Source organism: Liolophura sinensis, chromosome 6 (genome assembly GCF_032854445.1).
Source record: "Liolophura sinensis isolate JHLJ2023 chromosome 6, CUHK_Ljap_v2, whole genome shotgun sequence".
NCBI lineage: Eukaryota > Metazoa > Mollusca > Polyplacophora > Chitonida > Chitonidae > Liolophura > Liolophura sinensis.
The window spans coordinates 26354996-26371988 of record NC_088300.1 but is presented as its reverse complement, the minus strand read 5'-3'; the positions used below and the strand labels follow the sequence as shown (position 1 = coordinate 26371988).

Below are 16993 nucleotides of genomic sequence, written 5' to 3'. Positions count from 1 at the left end.
TGCGTACAAAATTGCAATAGGATTGTTGTACAAAACTAGATTCATGCTCAGTTCTGAAACAAATCTAGGCACCACTGAGGCTGATCTTGGCAGTCCACTTTCGCTGGATTATATGCTTCGATTTTGTAGCGGTGGCTTCTAAGATGAAAGCGGTGCTGACCTAGTATTCGCGAACGTTAGAGAAAGCACCTCGGCTTGAACACGGCGTATCAATAGTTTTACTGTCTTTTATAAAAGAAAGAAAAAAATCCCCTGTATGCGAGAAAGAGGAAAGAGCAAAATTTAAATTCTTCAGTTATAAATTCAGAGAAAAAAATTATATCGCACTCAACATTTAAGTAATTTTAAGAATTGTCTGGAGAGATTTCATCTTGTCAACAGTCCCATAACCCTTCGGCATCCCTAATTTTGCACTGACTGTGATATTTGTTATTCAGAAACTGATGACTTAATGCGAAAATGAACGATAAAAATGAATTTGGAAAGTTGAATTCGGTTTGGGCCGAGACGGTATGCTACGGTCCGACATAATTTGTAATAGTGTAAATCTGATTTTATGTCTGTGGTAGTTTGTAAGTGATATCGTTCTGCCCCAAAACACTTTTTGAAATGGCCCTTCAGCTACAAGAAAATAAATCGTTGTAAACGATCTCAAAATGATGTCTTATGCAGTAGTTCTGTGTTATCATATGTCACTTCATGTAGTGAATGGGTAAAGGCTACGTTACAGCTTAGACCGCGCAATCTGACAGCAAAGTATTTAACGAGATAAAATTCTTAAAATAGCTGCCTCGATCCACACCAGCCATTTGTGTAGTACTGTCAGTTTGTTGTACATGATATTCGGTGAAATCTTATTGAAATAATAAAGTATGATGATTTTTAGAAAGCTTGAGTATCCTGCTTTGAAGTGAAATATGTTTCAGCCAAGTGCTATATTGTCCTTTGAGTTTAAACCTGTATATTTACAACCCACAACCATCATGACATGTAGCAGTAAAACATCGTGGCAGCTGATCGTCACATGGTGTATAGATTAAGGAAAAAAGTAAAATGAAACATAAATATATTGGATAAAAAATCATTTAACATCGTCTAGAAAAAAATTCGTAATATTATTTCTCAAGATGGGAATAATTTTTTTCTTCGGATCCAACGTCGACGTGTTGGAACTATAAAATATGGCTTTGACACGTTTGATACCAACTAGTCCTTTCTGCCACTTTTTGCATTCCATAGTACATTGCTCAGGTCCAATCGGTCTTTGTTGGCACCCATGTTTGTACTGATAACCATATAATTGCCGGAACCCGTTTATAACTCGATTAATTTATTAGGTTAGCAGGGTTACTACACAATCGGTCCAACGTACTTCAGTATCGATGAGAATAGCAGCGTTATTACATACTCGGTCCAAACTTACCTCATCGTTTGTTAGAATAACGGGGTTACGACATTATCTGTCCAAACTTACTGCAGAACCGGTTAGAATAACTTGGCCGTTACAAAATTGTCGTTTTAATATTATCCGTCTCAAATTGAGACAATATAGGTTGGTTTCTACAGTAAGATCCCCTGTTGGTATTTACTACATTGTTGGTCGTAACAAAGGGGGGTCTCTTAGCGCATTTTTTTCAGTTCGTCAAAATTCCCCATGAAAGAAAGTGTTTACTTTGGGTTTCAAAACACCTTAAAATTTTGTAGGGAATTCACCGTGGAAAGAACACCAAACCCCCCCGACACCCCGTGCATGTTACCCCTGTCACTGAGTTGTGTTCTAGTTAAGATCCTGTATGTTAATGGAGGTCGGCTGTCTGCGTTGAATGCATACTGTGTCAAATTCGGTGCGAACCAAGGGTGTTATTTACATTAAAATGCACCATGTTTTATAAGATGTACAGGCTTTCGGGCATTGGGTACACTTGTATATATTTATTATTTGTTATATTTGTGTATTTAGTCCGCACAAAGAAAGGGGTTCTGTTCGCCGCCTGCGGGATAAATTGACATGAATACAAGGGACTTTAAAATTTATTCAAGCGTAGGTTCGCACAATACGCAACTCAGTGCGTCTTAAAGAAGTTAAGACACTTTCGTATATACAGTCCCCAAAAGAGACAGAGTGATTCAATTAAATATTTTATGAATTTATTTGGCCAAGTCATTAAACAGAGCGTATGTTCGTTTTCCGGCATATATCTTCTGCATTTTAATGCAAAACTCAAATCTTTATTTCTATTACTAAGACACCCGAATTTCACTAAAATGTTATTAATTTATTGCATTTTTAAGTAATTCCTTTACATAATGAGTAAGATAAAGTAACGTAGGAGATAATCTATTTCAGGTATGAAAATGTTTTATTTAAATATCCAAACTACACAATATATACATGATATTCGAACTGGCCAACACAAGCACCATATGTTTATTTTGCTGCACAGTCGGGAACAATCAAAGCTTCAATAGGGGAAGTCACATGCATGCATGCAATCACATGAAGACTGGGGTTGCTGTTTTGCCAAATTTGATTTTGAAAACAATATTAAAAGGGGTAAAAACAAGACTGTGCAATGTATATCCCAGGTATTAAATGTATCGTGGGTAAAAAGCTAGGTTGTACAAAATGGAACGCAATATTGCAGTATGAAACTGACGCGAGAGGCACTGTCTTAAAAATTGTTGCCAGCATGCAGTCTAGTTAAAAGATCATGATGTATACTTCAATTTCACCTTCTAGAGGGATGCATGTTTAGCATGGTAAAGTTACAAAGTAAGACACATCATCATGGGATTATAAGGTATGAAATTATCTGATTCAGTCCCGTACATTTATCACACATACATAAATATACATATATATTATTGAAGGAAACCTGTCGTCATTCCACAGATTTCCTCATTCAAATGGAGTTATAGACGGTCTATAATTTGTATTTATATATTATACCCACAGGACTGTGTAAATTGCATACTATTGAATTCAAAACTTTCCAATCAGAAAGCCCATTTGGAATGCATGGGAAGATTATACACTGCATGCTGTATTAGTGCATAAAAGTATAACATGCAGTGTATAAAAGGAATTACAAATATAAAAGTGAAATTGTGTCAGTGCGTTAAATATAAGAAACTGAATATAAACTAAACATACATTTGCGAACAAGCTTGACTCTTCCGTTTCTCCCTTATGGTCGTTTTGTGGGAAAGATGCATAATCTATTTCACATCTCCTCTGGGGAATGCGGCATGACCAAACAAGCGGAACAAACAGTTATTAGAATTTGATTCGAAAACAATTTTGACAAAATTTCAGTCTTAAAAATGGAGAACATATTTAGCAGCTCGGACATTGGAGAAAATCGCATTTTCTATCTGTTGCAAGAGAAATGAAATCGTTAATAGTGTTGTATTTTCCCCAACTTCTCTTTCTATATATATGAAGAACAAGTCACAAAGATCTCCGCGAAGATTAGAAATTCTACTCTAATATGTTAAGAAAAGCTGTGACGATAATATATATACATGGCCTATACGTCAGAAAATTGGTAAACATTTCCGTCGGGAATGGCACTTTTGCCTGCCTTTTTAGCTGGCCTGTATGTTAGCGGTGGTATTTCAAAAGTACTGCATTTACTGTGCTCAGGTTTTGCATACTTTACACATTCACGATTTCAAGATTCTATACAGACTCACTGTATACTTGTTGTAAAGAGTTAGTGCGTTATAAAATATTAAAAATAAAAGTTTGTACGTTATGAAAATATGGGAGCTTCTGCAAGGACAGATGTGGAACGTTTCTCTTGTCCAATATTAGGGCTACCGTACTCTGATATGTTGTGATGTGTGAACCTGCCAATGTACACAACCGAATTCTATTTTTTGCGTCTTTCGTTTGTATTTTTACATGCAGAATAAAATTACAAATTTTACATGATAGCTTTAAATTTAAAATGTATGCAATCATGATAAAACATTACAAAATCTGATGTGAACATAATTTTCTTTGTTGATTTGTTATAGTGGAAATGCCTGCACTGAAATATCTCAAGTTTTAAGGCGTGTTCTATAAACCATTTTATTAACATAAAGTTCAATGGCCTGAAACCTACACTTTTCTTAAATTGTTAGCATGCACTGCCACAATACTGGGAAAATAAAGCCCAAATGACGTCATATAAGGACGTCATGCGCTGATGCAAACGTATAATGTCTACCCTTGAACTCAAATATTTAACTGCGCGTATTAGTGTTAAACACTGGGGAAAATTTCGTGAAATACATTTTCTAATATAATGGCATTAACACAATGTAGCTATTTATTAAATGTTTTTAAATGTTTCTTTTGCCTCTACAACCAGCCTCGCCATACGAATGGCAACCTAAGCTTCACTTGAGGCATATGTTTGATCACAGCAACATTTGTCCACTGAATCACTGATGAAACCGGAGGATTCGTCAGATGAAGGATTCTCAATGTTAAACTTCCAGTTTTGATCAAAATCATCGCGCTTGAAAGTGGTTGCATGTTGGTAATCGTTTGTTTCCAGCTCCTGAGAGCAACCTGCATATAATTTCGTATTTTCCGATGCATCTGGCTTATCTACATTATTACTAGGAAATGTGCATGGCACGATTTTATCAGTGGCCTTTACGGACACACTGTCACAAATGCCCTTCGATTCTTTTATCTGAGAGTCACTACCAGTCGTAAGGTCACACCCGATATCCAATTCCTCCTCCCGAAGGTCAATAACAGAAGTTTGGTCATCATTATTACAAATGTTGTCCAGTTTATCAACCGAAGGGTCAGCAGCAGAAGTAACACCAAAGTGCATATCATCAGTGATTATTTCGGGATAGCTCTTCTTGCGAGCAGTTGTCAGATATTCCATCACAGCTTTTCTGCGGTTCCTCCAGAGGAGTGTCCCTAACAAATTTCACATCTCCGTTAATGTTCGCAACGAATGTACTATTAGAGTCTGGCACATTGTGGTAGACCAGTTTGTTGTTGCCACAAAGCCTAGGACGACTTGGGCATGCATATGGGACAGATATGTCACAATACAAACCCTGATTAGACGATTCTTTTAATGTTGATTTGGTCTCACTGGATGGCTCAGAAGAGCCACTCGTTGGACTACTTGGATTATCAGCCTTAACTTCACAGTCCTTCTCTGGTAAACCTTGTGGTAACTTGGTCTCACATGTTCTTAAGCCACTCTCGCTCTTTGTAGCGGTTCTCTGGTGGGGAGCTGGAGTAAGGTAGCCTTGCCTGTTTCCCGTGCAAGGTACTGTATCACCGCTACGCTTGGAATAGTCTTTACTGAGTGTTTCAGCTTCGTTAAAAATGCTGGCAGGTTGATCACATAATGAGGACTGGTCTCTACAAATATCATCATCATCCTCACCAAGTTTAACGTGGGCAGCGCGCGGTATCGGCGAATTTGTTTTCGTTCCTGTTTTCAGGGTGTCATTTTGTTCCGTTTTGTTTTGTTCTCTTTCATGAATATCCAGGGACGAGCGCTGAGGTGGTACTGTCTGCCAGCTAGGTCCTTCAGTGTATCCTCGAGATGCTACATGGGCTTGAGGTTCGTCTTCATAGACAGAGTCTTTGTCCGTGATTTGATTTCGGGGCGCAACCAGTGCCAGTTCTTTTGGATTCGTTTGATTCCTACTCATTTGTCGAGATTTTAAACAGCGGTGTATCGCATAAAAACTTAGTACAACCACAAGGATTACGATAATTGTCCCCAACACAACAATAGTCACAATTATCCACTGCTGAATGTTCTCCGGAGGTGGCGGGGATGTAATCCCAATCGTTTCCACACATCTTTTTGATGTCACGATGTTGACGAAAACTGTGATACACACCTTATACTGTTCACCGGAATGTAAAGTTGAGACAGTATGGTTCCGCTCAAGTCTGTGAACAAATACATTTGTTACAATGACATTGTCCCTGAGACGAATCACCGATATTAGGAATTGACTTACATTTTCCTGCCCAGGACCAATTAAATTCCAATGAAGATTCAAGCCGCGATCGTTTGGATGGGCTTTTAAATCAGCTTCTACATACGAATCATTCCAACACCGACCCATATCCGCAGATGAGCAATTTTCTCCCAGTGCACACCGAACCTGGATAGCTCGTAGATTTGGAGGATATAAGCATCTGGCATCGTCAAGAGTGTCCATGAAATCGCAAAGATTACTGTAGTCACCAATGTAAGTTTCATTTAATTCACAGTCTAAAGGATTATGAGATAAGTATATAGTCACTACCTTCGGACAGTGATTCAGAGTCTCGGTGATGGAAGTTATTAAATTTCTTCTCAAATCGATCAACTTTAAATTTGATTTGATATCCTCACTGGTGAAGTCATTTTCACCAATGTGTGCGATTTTATTTCCTGCCAGCATTAGATTTTCCAATTTTCCACCTAGTGAAACAATTTTGCCAATTTCAGAAAGCTTGTTGTTGGACAAGTCAAGCGTTTTTACCTCAGAAGCCCCACATAATTGGTTCACCTTTCCCCCTATGGAGTTACCCGACATATTTAACAGCTGGAAATGGAATCTGTGTAGAAGGGACAAATGACAAGGAGGAAACTGAGCAAACTTGTTACGGGCCATGGAAAGATGAAGCTGTATGTTGTCCCCACAGGCTGTTCCAATCACTGGGTCCCAGTCAAACACAGGAATTTCATTATCGTCAGCTTTAATGTCCACATGGAGTTCACATTGTTGAGGTCCATCAACACCCACACCGTCAAACTGCGTCAGACTGTTTCCAGAAGCATCCACGTATAAAGCCAAATTGGCAAATCCATTGTGTTGACGTTGGAATTCCACTCGAAGATTACGAAGACTTTGTAACATATTTTTGGATAAGTTGATAACAAAAGTGCTTTGGGGATAAAATAACATGCTGTCGAAATGAAATAGTTCATTTTCGCTCAGATCTACAAATTCTAGCTGTGGTAGGTATCTCCATAGGTCTTCAGGTATCGCTGAAATCTTGTTTTTTGCAAGGCTTAGCCATTTAAGGTTCTGTTGAGTGGAAAATACAGTGGAATTAAATTTCCCGGGAATACAGTTATCTGAGAGGTCCAAGACTTCCAGCTTTTGAATTCCTTTCAAAGTGTCATTCTGAAGTCTGACAAGACAGTTTCCTGTCAGGTTTAAGTGCCTAACAGTTGGAACATCCGAGAAAGCCCGGCTATGCAGTTTTTGGATGGAGTTATGATTTAGACTGAGCGAAGTGATGTTGTCGGCCTGTAACAGAGTACATTTCGGTATCGCCGACAGTTTTGTATATTGTATAGTCACTGATTCTAGACCCGTTAGGCCTTTTAGCATATTACAGTCCAAATCAGCAATGGACACACCGGTGATGACGAGATGGCGAACTTGTAAGAATGCGAACTTCGACCCAGCTTGGAATACGCCAGGTCCTGAAGTTAAAGTCAGCGTCTGAATGGCGGTAAAGTTGCCGTGGATTTCAAAAAAAGACGTTGTTAGTTCGCAGTACATGTCTGTGGCGTCTCCGTTTGTCACACACGAGCATTGATCACTTACAGAACACGGGCGTTTCGAGTATATGTCCTTGAATAAAAACAGAACCAAGCCAAGGCTAGCAACTCTTAAACATTGCCGATTATCCATTCTGTCAGTGCGTGTCTTTCTTACAAAGCTCTGATAAACAGTGTGAGCGATTTCACCACCTGACTGCTATATGTTATTAGAGAAGTCGCCGTGGCTTATTTGTCACAAGAATCTAGGGTATTCTTCACAGATGAATAAAGACTGATGTGTACATGAAAGCTGATATTCTTAGAGCTGGGGGTAAGGCTTTTGTCGTAATGTATTTGTTCGGGAATATTGTAAATAGCAGTGAATATGTCAATGTTTACCTCTTTTAGAACCAAGGTACTTATGCAATCGTTTACGGAACGCCTTTTGTGAGATATATGTAAAGTATATGATTATAGGCCGAGACTATATATATATATGTACGTATATATATGTACACCTCGTCATTTGTCTTCACAATAACCACATGCGTGTATCTACTTGGATGTACCGCCTCTTACACAGTCCATTCTAATTTGTCACCTGACTTCATGATAACCTATTCGCCACATATCTACTTGTAAGTCTTCCTAACAAGAGTCAATACAGTTGTGTTGTCTGAATAGCGCCATTGCTTTTGGGACAAGATATTGTAATTTGTTAACAGCCAATCTGAGAAAGTGATTGCCATTTCCTCCAGATGTAAACCTGGGGCCTGATTATTAAGCGGCTGTATTTTGTAACTAACCCAAAAAGGCCATTCCGGCGATTCCCTGTTACCATTCGTTCCAACAACAAATCAGAGAAGTGGGTCTTGAAACAGCTTCAGTCAGTGCTGGTTAGACTATGAAGGAGTGAAAATATTGTGAATACATGAACAATGCTTCATTATTATCCCTGTCATTCAGTGTGGTACTAGGATAGTTGAACAATGCTTAATTATGATCCCTGTCATTCTGTGTGGTACTAGGATAGCTGAACAATGCTTAATTATGATCCCTGTCATTCAGTGTGGTACTAGGATAGTTGAACAATGCTTAATTATGATCCCTGTCATTCAGTGTGGTACTAGCTGAACAATGCTTAATTATGATCCCTGTCATTCAGTGTGGTACTAGGATAGTTGAACAATGCTTAATTATGATCCCTGTCATTCAGTGTGGTACTAGGATGGCTGAACAATGCTTAATTATGATCCCTGTCATTCTGTGTGGTACTAGGATAGCTGAACAATGCTTAATTATGATCCCTGTCATTCAGTGTGGTACTAGGATAGTTGAACAATGCTTAATTATGATCCCTGTCATTCAGTGTGGTACTAGCTGAACAATGCTTAATTATGATCCCTGTCCTTCAGTGTGGTACTAGGATAGTTGAACAATGCTTAATTATGATCCCTGTCATTCAGTGTGGTACTAGGATGGCTGAACAATGCTTAATTATGATCCCTGTCATTCTGTGTGGTACTAGGATGGCTGAACAATGCTTAATTATGATCCCTGTCATTCTGTGTGGTACTAGGATAGCTGAACAATGCTTAATTATGATCCCTGTCATTCTGTGTGGTACTAGGATAGCTGAACAATGCTTAATTATGATCCCTGTCATTCTGTGTGGTACTAACATGCCAATGAATGATTTATATTAAACACACTGATCTCCAAAACCATGCTCTCTTAATTCTGGTGGATGGTCATTCTGTTATAGCTAGGTCTTCAACAGCATCGATTGGTGAATAATGACTTGGTTACACGATTTATTTTATTCGGTTGGTGTTTTACGCCGTACTCCAGAATATTCAACTTATACGACGGCGGCCAGCATGATGGTGGGAGGAAACCGGGCCAGGGAGAAACCCACGACCATAGGACTTCTGTGCAATGTGTTGTTATTATTCTGTGAAAGCGGACAAATATCAGAGGAAACCACACCACCTCGCCATGTACTAGACCAACTTCCTGACGTTAGGCCGCAACGGATTCAGCAGAAGGTGTTTTCGAACACGGACATTGTGCTAACGTTACTCTATGGTAAATGAGATGGCAAGATAGCGTTTTGAGTATTTATAGCTCACTGACGTCTAATAAACTGCAAATATCATTACTACACTTTTTTCAAAACCATTTACATGAGCAGAACTGAAGTAAATTGACAAGATATGAGACCATTTGCTAAATATCGCACCGTCGTCTCTAGTCTGGTTTTATTCTCTGTGCTGTAAATTATTACATCATTTGTCAAGAGCTAATGGTCTGAAGAGAGACAATGTATCACTAGGGTACATGGGTTCTCTTCCAAGTCTTTAGTGTGTAGAAAATATATAATTATTGAGCCGGTGTATTTTCAGTTTCAGAGCATGAAAAATTTGCAGGTAATTCCCCTTAAAAATGATGTAAATTATTACATCATTTGTCAAGAGCTAATGGTCTGAAGAGAGACAATGTATCACTAGGGTACATGGGTTCTCTTCCAAGTCTTTAGTGTGTAGAAAATATATAATTATTGAACCGGTGTATTTTCAGTTTCAGAGCATGTAAAATTTGCAGGTAATTCCCCTTAAAAATGATGTAAATTATTACATCATTTGTCAAGAGCTAATGGTCTGAAGAGAGACAATGTATCACTAGGGTACATGGGTTCTCTTCCAAGTCTTTAGTGTGTAGAAAATATATAATTATTGAACCGGTGTATTTTCAGTTTCAGAGCATGTAAAATTTGCAGGTAATTCCCCTTAAAAAGTCCCCATGAGTAACTATACATGGTACTATGATAACTAAGCAAGGACCATTACAACTTGCAACCGATGTCATGCCATCCATTTAACTGACTTTTTGGTAAAAAAAAGTCAATTTTCGAGGATGGATGCAACAGTAAATCAAATTTGGCACAAAGGTATTGGTTTTATTATAGAATACTCTTGGTAGCGTGAATACACTCGGCCGAATTCATGTTGGAGTTTATAAGGTGTGTAAGGGTACCACTATCGGAGAGTAAAGATGCGAAACGACTAGCTTGCTCAACTCTCAGGGATCAGCGATAGGCCTTACAAAAGATCAAATAAAGAAACACGAAGACGCTTGAATAAGTTCAACACATATATGTGAACAAAAAAGACAGATAATACAACTGGCAATAATATACAACGAGTGCGTTCAGTTAAAACCTCGCTTGTACATTTTTACGGCGGTTATGTGTTCCAGCGCGACGCAATGACCCAGAAGTCAATGCAGTCGCTGTGAGTTCAAGTCCAGCTCATGCTCGCTTCTTCTGAGGCCGCAAATGGGAAGGTCTTCCAGCAACCTGCGGATGGTCGTGGGTTTACCCCGGGCTCTGCCCGTTTCCTCCTGGCCGCCGTCGCAGAAGTGATATATTCTTGAGTACGGCGTAAAACACCAAATAAGTAAACAAATAAATAAATATGAACAAAAGCCTTTTCGTTGGGTAAATGTCGCTATGCTTACGTACACATCACTTATGTGTAAATAGTTTAACGCGCTGATTTGAAATAATTTATCGTTCTTTGAGAGTGAAGTGAAGTTAGCTTAACAGTTATATGTTCTGTGGAGCGATTAACGGCTATCGCTGTTATTGCGATTTTAACCTTGGCCTCCTATATCACTGTAAGGAACTTCACATTTAATTATTATTCATAGAATTTTTGTGTCATTTATGCAGTCAAAAAGTGCAATTTATGAAACAGTGACAGTAAAGACTGTTAATTTCAGCCACAAATAGTGTACACCTTGTAATATGTTCAAAACATATAACATTTCAAAATCAATCAAGTCTGATTCCTGATGAATTTTGTAGTGTTTAATACACAAAAGATCGTTCTGAGGTGAGCATAATTAATTCAGTTTTCTACTTTGCTGCTCACTGCTCACTTAATATATAAAACTCTAAGATTGCAATGAATATAGTGACAATGTTGTAACTCTTTCTATATAATACTGGCAGGAAGAAATATATTTTCACCAACTCTACCAAATGCCATGAAGCAGGTTACCGTTATACATTTTTTTGTCTTGACATACAAACAACACTCCAACCACGACTGTACCATTGTCATGTTGTTAAACATTTGTTCTGAAGAGAATGCTAAAATCGAGTGTACAGACCGATTGGAAGCCGCACACCCGTACACCTCTAAAGTGAAGATGAAACAACTCATTATGACAACATATCAGACCAGTCAGGCTTGCCCTCTGTCACAGACGTCTTGGTGAAATGAGGTCGATTGTCAAGGACAGATACACCAGTGTGTTTAATGCAATGCAGTTTGCATTAAGAGTTAAGAGTGAGTCAGTTAAGAGTGAAGACGTGTTCATATACGGTTTACGTAGGTAATGAATAATAAAACTCAGAGTTGTGTAGCATTCAGACGTTAGAAATAGGTTTATCAACAGTGTACGCGATACAAAGGATTCTGTTAAGCACTTATATCCCCTTACAAGGCGAATGTTCGTAAATAAATGTCCTTAAAAGATGTACACCATTGTCCCGTAGGTATGAATATGTGGGTGTGCGCGAGTGTATGGGTATGTGGGTGTGCGCGAGTGTATGAATATGTGGGTGTGCGCGAGTGTATCTATATGTAGGTGTGCGCGAGTGTATGAAAATGTGGTTGTGCGCAAGTGTATGGGTATGTAGGTATGTCCGTGTGTATGAATATGTGGGTGTGCACGAGTGTATTGGTATGAAGGTGTGTACCGCTGTATGAATATGTAGGTGTGCGCTAGTGTATGGATATTTTAGATCTCCGCGAGTGTATGAATATGTAGGTGTGCGCGAGTGTATGGGTATGTAGGTGTGAGCAAGTGTATGAATATGTGGGCGTCCACGAGTGTAGGGATATCTAGATTTGCGTGAGTGTATGAATATGTAGATGTGCGCGAGTGTATGGATGTGTAGGTGTGCGCGAGTGTATGGATATGGGGTGTGCGCGAGTGTATGAATATGTGGGTGTGCGCAAGTGTATGAATATGTGGGTGTGCGCGAATGTATGGGTATGTAGGTGTGCGCGATTAATATTTTAGATGTCCACCAGTATATGGATATGTAGGTGTACGCGAGTGTATGGATTTGTGGGTGTGCGCGAGTGTATGGATATGTGGGTGTACGCGAGTGTATGTATATGTAGGCGTGTGCGAATGTATGGGTATGTGAGTGTACGCGAGTGTATGGATATGTAGATTTGCGCGAGTGTATGAAAATGTTGAATTGAGCAAGAGTATGAATATGTAAGGATGCAAAATGCTGAGATGAATCTGCCTCACACACCAACTGTAAATGATTGTTATCTCGTAGGTCCTCGCTAATGCGATCGACAAAGTCTTTTCTAATGTCGGTTTTAATTTTAAATGTACGACCAGTTTTCCTATCCGGACAGCAATCTAAGCGTCACTTTGTATATGCCCATGATTAATGAATCCAGTGTCACTGACGAAACCGGAAGACTCTCCAGATGAATCATTCTGAAAACTTAATCCATGTGTAAGAGTATGTAACACGCTTTGATGGGTGCTTTCAACGGACAATTCATCACAATTGAGGTCTTCTATTCGACAACCAGTGTCAAACTGACGCTTACAGCTGGCTCCCAGTTTCTCTTCCTGAAGTGTAGTCTTTTGTTTCGTTAGAATAACAGGTGGAACAATAGAAGTGTTCTCTGGTTCTGCTCGAGGGCAGGCAACAACCACAAAGTTACCAATAGTTTCTGGTTCCTCTACGTAAGGGTTGGAAACAGATTCAACACTACGATTGCTCCTCTGCACTTTTAAACCTGTGCAAGCAACAGGGGTGTCTTCAGAGTTGTTTCCTGTTTCCTCTACCCTAGGGTTAGAAGCAGGAGCAACATGACATCTGTGCTTCGGCACATCCACATGGCAGCTCGTACTAGAGTCAATTTCCGACAGCTCTATAGTAGAGCCGATCTCAGATATATCCTGACAGATTTTTTTCGACTCCTCCACATGTGTTTCTGTAACACATTCTAAATCTCTGTTCCCTTTCGGCATTACTTCCTGGATGCTAGGAACGCCTGTACTATTACAGTTAGGCATGTTGTGGTAGACCGACTTGTTGTTGAGACGAGGACTATGCAGAGCCATGTCCTCATACGCAAATGTCATTGAGCAAAGATATATCGCATTGTCATTGTCTCCTAGAGAACGGAAGGTATCGCCAGCTGTTTGTGATGAATTCCTGTTTTGAACACCTGATATGCCGTACACATCATTTTCTGGACAGTAAAATGCGACAGCTTCTTGTTCACTCAGAAGGGTCTTTCTGTCATGAAGGCTTTCTACCTGATTCTGTGATCGGAGTGGGTCAGATATGTCTGCACAAAATGGTTGATCATTTGATCGTTTTAATGTCGACATGGTCTCATCGGACGACCCAAAGAGGCTACTCGTTGGGCTATTTGGATTTTCGGCGTCAATTTCACAATCCTTTTCTGATAAATGTTGCGGTAATTTAGGTTCATGTTGTGGATCGGTACAGGGCGCCAGTATGAACGATGGGGTAATGTAGCCATGTCTGTTTCCCATACAAAGTACTGTATTCATCACAATATCATCGTTTGACACAGAGCAAGGACTTACCACATCAGATGCAGCATCACCGACTTCTGTGGCAGTACAAATACCAGCAGGCTGGACACATAATGCAGACTTGTCTTCGTGTGTCTGAACCTCATAAACCGAAGTTTCATTATCTACCTTGCCCGACTCGGGAAGAGCTGGGTATTGGTGTGTTGAGTTTTCCTCGCTATTGTTTTTATGTCCAATCGTTTGTTTCCTTTTGGTTTGAAGTGTATGGTCCAAGCAGCTGGGTCCTTGAGTGTATCCGGCATAAACAACTTCGGTGTGGTGTGAGTCGTTGCTTTTTGTGCTGCCCATGGTTCCATTTCCTGGCGGAAACTGGTCTAGTTCTTTTGGAAAAGTCCGATGCCTGTTCCGTCGAGAATTTCGATATCGACGCATCGCATAAACACTTAATACAACCACAAGGATTACGATAATTGTCCCCAACACAACAATAGCCACAATTATCCACAGCTGAATGTTCTCCGGAGGTGGCGGGGATGTAATCCCAATCGTTTCCACACATCTTTTTGATGTCACGATGTTGACGAAAACTGTGATACACACCTTATACTGTTCACCGGAATGTAAAGTTGAGACAGTATGGTCCCGCTCAAGTCTGTGAACAAATACATTTGTTACAATGACATTGTCCCTGAGACGAATCACCGATATTAAGAATTGACTTACATTTTCCTGCCCAGGACCAATTAAATTCCAATGAAGATTCAAGCCGCGATCGTTTGGATGGGCTTTTAAATCAACTTCTACATATGAATCGTTTCTACACCGACCCAAATCCGCAGATGAGCAATTTTCTCCCAGTGCACACCGAACCTGGATAGCTCGTAGATTTGGAGGATATAAGCATCTGGCATCGTCAAGAGTGTCCATGAAATCGCAAAGATTACTGTAGTCACCAATATGAGTTTTATTTACCACACAGTCTAAAGGATTACGTGCCAAATATATACTGGCTGCCTTTGGACAGTGATTCATAGCCTCTGTTATCGAGGTGATCGAATTGTTTGTCAAATTGATTACCTGTAGGTTTGATTTGATATCCTCAAAGTCATTTTCACCAATGTGTGCGATTTTATTTCCTGCCAGCATTAGATTTTCCAATTTTCCACCTAGTGAAACAATTTTGCCAATTTCAGAAAGCTTGTTGTTGGACAAGTCAAGCGTTTTTACCTCAGAAGCCCCACATAATTGGTTCACCTTTCCCTCTATGGAGTTACCGGACATATTTAGCAGCTGGAAGTGGAATCTGTGTAGAAGGGACAAATGACAAGGAGGAAACTGAGCAAGCTTGTTACGGGCCATGGAAAGATGAAGCTGTATGTTGTCCCCACAGGCTGTTCCAATCACTGGGTCCCAGTCAAACACAGGAATTTCATTATCGTCAGCTTTGATGTCCACATGGAGTTCACATTGTTGAGGTCCATCAACAGCCACTCCGTCAAACTGCGTCAGACTGTTTCCAGAAGCATCCACGTATAAAGCCAAATTGGCAAATCCATTGTGTTGACGTTGGAATTCCACTCGAAGATTACGAAGACTTTGTAACATATTTTTGGACAAGTTGATAACAAAAGTGCTTTGGGGATAAAACAACATGCTGTCGAAATGAAATAGTTCATTTTCGCTCAGATCTACAAATTCTAGCTGTGGTAGGTATCTCCATAGGTCTTCAGGTATCGCTGAAATCTTGTTTTTTGCAAGGCTTAGCCATTTAAGGTTCTGTTGAGTGGAAAATGCAGCGGAATTAAATTTCCCGGGAATACAGTTATCTGAGAGGTCCAAGACTTCCAGCCTTTGAATTCCTTCCAAAGTGTCATTCTGAAGTCCGACAAGACAGTTTCCTGTCAGGTTTAAGTGCCTAACAGTTGGAACATCCGAGAAAGCCCGCCTATGCAGCTTTTGGACGGAGTTATGATTTAGACTGAGCGAAGTGATGTTGTCGGCCTGTAACAGAGCACATTTCGGTATCGCCGACAGTTTTGTATATTGTATAGTCACTGATTCTAGACCCGTTAGGCCTTTTAGCATATTACAGTCCAAATCAGCAATGGACACACCGGTGATGACGAGATGGCGAACTTGTAAGAATGTGAAGTTCGACCCAGCTTGGAATACGCCAGGTCCTGAAGTTAAAGTCAGCGTCTGAATGGCGGTAAAGTTGCCGTGGATTTCAAGAAATGACACTGTTAGTTCGCAGTACATGTCGGTGGCGTCTCCTTTTGTCACACACGAGCACTGATCATTTACAGCACATGGGTGGTGGCAGTATATATGTTTACATAAGCATAGCAGCAAAACAAAGCCAGTCAACGTTAAACTTTGATGGTCATCCATTCTTTCAGGGATTTAACATCACCCTTTCCGGGCTAAATGCGCTTCTTTTACTTATTAGCTCTGGTATATACACAGGCTCTCCATTCAGGAAGTGTCTGTGTATGTATGTACCTGTGGCTATCAGTCTGAAAAGAATCTAGGCTACCCTACCCAGAGATACTGTAATTTGATAAACTAACCATTCAGCGTACAGGTCAACTCATATGACTTGCTATTGCGACATCCTAGGGGGAGGTCATTGAGTCGTTTTGAGAAAGATTGTGTGTGAGTGGCGGTGGAGTTGGGGGGGGGGTATGATAGGGAGAAGACCAGTTTTACAGTCAATGTATTTGACAATATTGTTCACCATGCATAATACCGGTTCATACGGACTTCGGGTGACTGAAATCGGTCCCTATCATCCTGGCAAACTGGGAATGATATAAAGGTACACCAACAAGGTTTGAAAGATGGTTATGGTCACATTT

At 39.9% G+C, this 16993-nt stretch overlaps 1 protein-coding gene across 1 annotated transcript; it reads right to left on the bottom strand.

Annotated features, from left to right (window-relative positions):
- Positions 1-12974: 12974 nt before the first annotated feature.
- LOC135467056 (uncharacterized) lies at positions 12975-16394 on the bottom strand. The gene has a single exon (XM_064744817.1). It carries the CDS (start codon positions 16392-16394, stop codon positions 12975-12977), a length of 3420 nt encoding a protein of 1139 aa, XP_064600887.1.
- Positions 16395-16993: the final 599 nt, after the last annotated feature.